The following is a 4556-nucleotide window of genomic DNA, read 5'->3' as shown; positions in this document are numbered from 1 at the left end:
TACTGCTGACGCCAAGTGTGCGGATAGTGCGAAGCACCATCCTTGCAGTGTGAGTGCATGCACACTAACTTTCACCTCACAATCCCATATTCAAAGGAATATTCCATGTAGCACTTTATTAAGTGCTCCATGTTTTCCTCTCTTTTCGATGTGGGACAAAGTCCCCAAGCTTAATTAATGCTTTCCAAAGAAAAGCAAGGAAGGTTTTGAAAACACCCAAAAAAATTAAACTATAAATTTTAAAAACCATTCTGAAAATTCCCCAACATTCCCCCACCATTTTCAAAATACCAGATGATGACTCTTGGTTCACTTGACAGCCTTATGCATAGGTGAAGATATTTTACGATTTAAATTATTCACTTAGTGAAGACACCTCAAAGTTAGTCAAGATGGCATAGTAGACTTGTCTTTGAACTGGCTATCTAATACGACTAACCGGACATGTCTCACGCACAGTACAGGTTACCTCAAGTATTCAAACAAACCGACACATGGATTAGCCTTGTGTCTATATCCTGTTTCATGAGCGCTCTAGAGTCAAGCCCTTGGACTCATAGGAAGTGGCACCACCTCTTATACTTACATAGGTAAGCTTACTGAGAGTACCCCTATAATATACAGTACCCTAACACCTTAGTTGTAAGCTTATTAAGAGTTTGCTAACTCATCCTCTTCTTTTCACATTATAGGTACCAAGCACTTCAACCTTGGGATGAAAATGAAATAAAACTAAGTTCTTGCAATCATGACATATGGTGTACTTGGGCTCATTGAACTCAAGACTTGATGTTTCTTCAAGCATTGAGTCGAGTTTCCACGAGGAGTGATTATGTTAAGTGGGCTTAAGACTCATCCCCTTTGATGTTTTCTACACCAAATCCCTTGCAAGTCCCTTTGTTAAGGGGTCAGCCAAGTTTTCATTTGACTTTACATAACTAATGGTAATCACACCTTCTATGATTAACTTTCTAACACAGCTATGTCTCAGTCCTACATGCCTGGACTTTCCATTATAGACATGGCTATTGGCTCGTGATAGAGTTACTTCACTATCACAATGCAAAGATATTGGTGGCATAGGTTTTGGCTATATCTTAATCTCTAACAAGAGATTCCTTAGCCATTCTGTCTCTTTGCTACAAGAAGCCAACGCTACAAACTCTAATGCCATGGTTGAGTCTGTTATGCAAGTTTGCTTCTTAGAATCCCAGGAGATAGCTCCTCCTCCAAGAGTAAAAATCCAACCACTCGTGGACGAGTGATCTTCACGATCAGTTATCCAACTAGCATCCATGAATCCTTCCAGCACTGCTGGATAGCCATTACAGACTATTCCATAGTCTATTGTTTTCCTCAAGTACCCAAGTACTCAGTCAATAGCATGCCAATGCACACTACTAGGATTACTAGTGTATCTACCATGTTTTCCCACTGCAAAAGCAATATCAGGTCTAGTGCAAGTCATGGCATACATTAGGCTACCTATTACTCTTGAGGATTCTAACTGATCAACAGCTCTTCCAGTATTATGATACAATTTCAAATTTGAATCAAAAGCTGTAGACATGGGTGTACAAGTATATTGATTAAATTTCTTAAGAATTTTCTCAATATAGTGCGACTGGGTTAAAATCAAATTATTGTCCTCGCGTTTGATCTTAATACCTAAAATTACATCAGCCAAGCCCATGTCTTTCATACTAAAGCTAGACGACAATAAACTTTTAGTACTTTTAATGACATCATTGTCAGTACCAAAAATAAGCATGTCATCTATATATGGACATATGATTACACCTCTATTTCTGGTAAACTTACTGTACACACACTTATCAGATTCATGTATCCTAAAACCATCTGACACTATTACTTTGTCAAATTTCTCATGCCACTATTTTGGAGCTTGTTTCAGTCCATATAGTGACTTCACAAATTTACACACTTTGTGCTCTTGACCCTATACAACAAATCCTTCCGGTTGTTGCATGTAGATTTCCTTATCTAACTCTCCATTTAGGAAAGCAGTCTTAACATCTATTTGATGGATTTCAAGCTTATAGATTGAGGCTAAGGCAATCAACACTCGAATGGTGGCAATTCTAGCCACCGGAGCATTTATATCAAAATAATCAATACCCACTTTTTGAGTAAAACCCTTACCAACTAATCTTGCTTTGAACTTGTCAATTGTGCCATCAACTTTCATTTTTCTTTTGAAAATCCATTTACAACCAATGGGTTTGGATCCAGGTGGCAAATCAGCAAGTATCCAAGTATTGTTACCCATGATAGAATCCATCTCATCGTTTATTGTTTCTTTCCAGAAAGCAACATCTTGAGACTTCATAGCTTCCTCAAAGGTTAATGGATCTGAATCCATATTCAAAGAAATCATTGTTTTCTTAGAATAAGCTTTTCTAGTTCCTTCTACAAGGTAAACAATGAAATCAGGGCCAAATGACTTCTCAGTCCTAGCCCTCTTACTCCTCCTTAGCTCAATAGGCTCATTAGGTTCATTAGGCTCAATAGGTTCATGTCGTTCACTTTCTTCTGTAGACATCAAAGGAGTTGATTTATTTTCTTGATTAGAATCCAACCTTGGAATGGTTGTGAAACAATTCTCATAAAATACCACATCACGTGATTCAATGATGGTATTTATTTCCATTGAACCATTGGGCTCTACTACCAGAAACTTACATGCTTTGCTATGTATAGCATAGCCAAGGAATATGCATTCAATTCCTTTTTCACCTAATTTCTTCCTTTTAGGTTCAAGCAATCTGACTATTGCTCTACAACCCCATGTTTTCAAGTAACCAAGATTAGGTTTCTTGTTTTTTTGAAGTTCATAAGGAGTAACATTTCTTCCCTTAACAGAAATTCTATTGAGTATGTGACAAGCAGTGAGCAAGATTTCACCCCAAAAATCAGAACTTTAATTGGAATAAGAAAACATAGTATTAATCATTTATGTTAATGTCCTATTCTTTCTTTCAGCTACTTTATTTTGTTGTGGTGTGTAGGGTGCAGACTTCTCATAAATAATACCAACATTTTCACAATATTTTGGAAAATGGTATTCACCGCCTCTATCAGACCTAAGTATCTTTTTTTTTTTTTGACATTACACTGATTTTCTATTTCTGTCTTAAAAATCTTGAATTTATCAAGCACCTCATCTTTTGAATGCAAAAGACAGATATGATAGTACTTAGAAAAATCATCAATAAATATTACAAAATATTTCTTACCACCTCTAGTGGGGGTACTATGCATGTCACATACAACACTATGCACAAATTCAAGTAGAGATGTGGTATTATCTACTTTAGGAAATAGAATACGAGTAATTTTAGATTGCACACAAAATTTGCATTTTTCAAACATATCAATATCATACTTAGGAATTAAATCTAAATTAACCATATCATGCATTTTCCTAGTATTAACATCACCTAAACGAGTATGCCATAAAGAAAGAGAATCAATAATATAAGCAGAAACAAATGTATTATTGATAACGTTAAGTTTGAACATTCCTTGATACATGTAGTCATTCCCAACAAAAATCCCACCCTTAGACAGGACAAATTTGTCCGATTCAAATGCTAACTTGAAACCATGCTTATTAAGCAGACTTTCAGATACAAGGTTTTTCCTGACATCAGGTACATGATAAATATCATTAAGACTTAGGACTTTTCCAGATGTAAACTCTAGATCCACTGTCCCTTTGCCTTTGATAGCAGCAGTTGAAGAGTTGCCCATGTAGAGAACTATTCCATCACTCACTTGTTCATAAGTAGTGAAACGGCTCTTGTCGTTGCAGACGTGCCTTGTTGCTCCTGAGTCCATCCACCAGTCACTAGCATCTTCGAGCATGTTCACCTCGGATGCAACAGCCACGAACTTGTTCTTGGCATTTAATGCTTCTGGTTTCTTCTTGTATGACCGGCATTCATTTCTGATGTGCCCTAGCTTACCACAGTGCCAGCAAAGAGCCTTTCAGCTTCTTAGCATTTTTCTCGGGTTGGGGTATGCTTCTTTTTGTTGAACCTCTTATCATCATCCACCATGTGGATCTTGGACGTCTAAGCCAATTGGTTATCTTTACTTTCAAGTAACCTTGACTCTTCCTCAACTCGGAGGTGTTGAGCCAATTCCTCTAAAGTAAGATCTTCCTTTTTATGTTTTAGAGTTTTCTTAAAATCCTTCCAAGAAGATGACAGTTTCTCTATTATAGATGAAACTACAATATATTCATCCATGTTCATATTCTTTTGTCGAAATTGACTCAAATTACGTTGAATCTCATGGAATTGTTCCATAATGGGCTTTGTATCAATCATTGTAAAATGCATAAAATTACTAACAAGAAATTTCTTACTGGTGGCATCCTCGGTGAGGTACTTTGATTGTAATAAGTCCCAGAGTTGCTTTTCTGTTTCCAGATGTTGATACACATCGAATAGAGAGTCTAACAGCGCATTCAAAATGTGTCCTCGGCAAATGTAGTCGTCATTCTCCCATTTGGTTCTGGTACGAGTTTG

General features: G+C 36.8%; 1 protein-coding gene across 1 annotated transcript; it reads right to left on the bottom strand.

The window, feature by feature from the left end:
- Nucleotides 1-1090: 1090 nt before the first annotated feature.
- LOC145821799 (uncharacterized) lies at nucleotides 1091-4355 on the bottom strand. The gene is made up of 5 exons (XM_082918371.1): nucleotides 4121-4355; nucleotides 3476-3980; nucleotides 2233-2939; nucleotides 1423-1668; nucleotides 1091-1314 (listed from the first exon to the last, which is right to left on the bottom strand). Exons 1-5 carry the CDS (start codon nucleotides 4353-4355, stop codon nucleotides 1091-1093), a joined length of 1917 nt encoding a protein of 638 aa, XP_082774497.1.
- Nucleotides 4356-4556: the final 201 nt, after the last annotated feature.

The sequence above is a fragment of the Camellia sinensis genome, chromosome 3 (assembly GCF_055761805.1).
Source record: "Camellia sinensis isolate YWXY chromosome 3, ASM5576180v1, whole genome shotgun sequence".
NCBI classification, from domain to species: Eukaryota; Viridiplantae; Streptophyta; class Magnoliopsida; order Ericales; family Theaceae; genus Camellia; species Camellia sinensis.
This window is presented reverse-complemented; position numbering and strand designations above follow the sequence as displayed.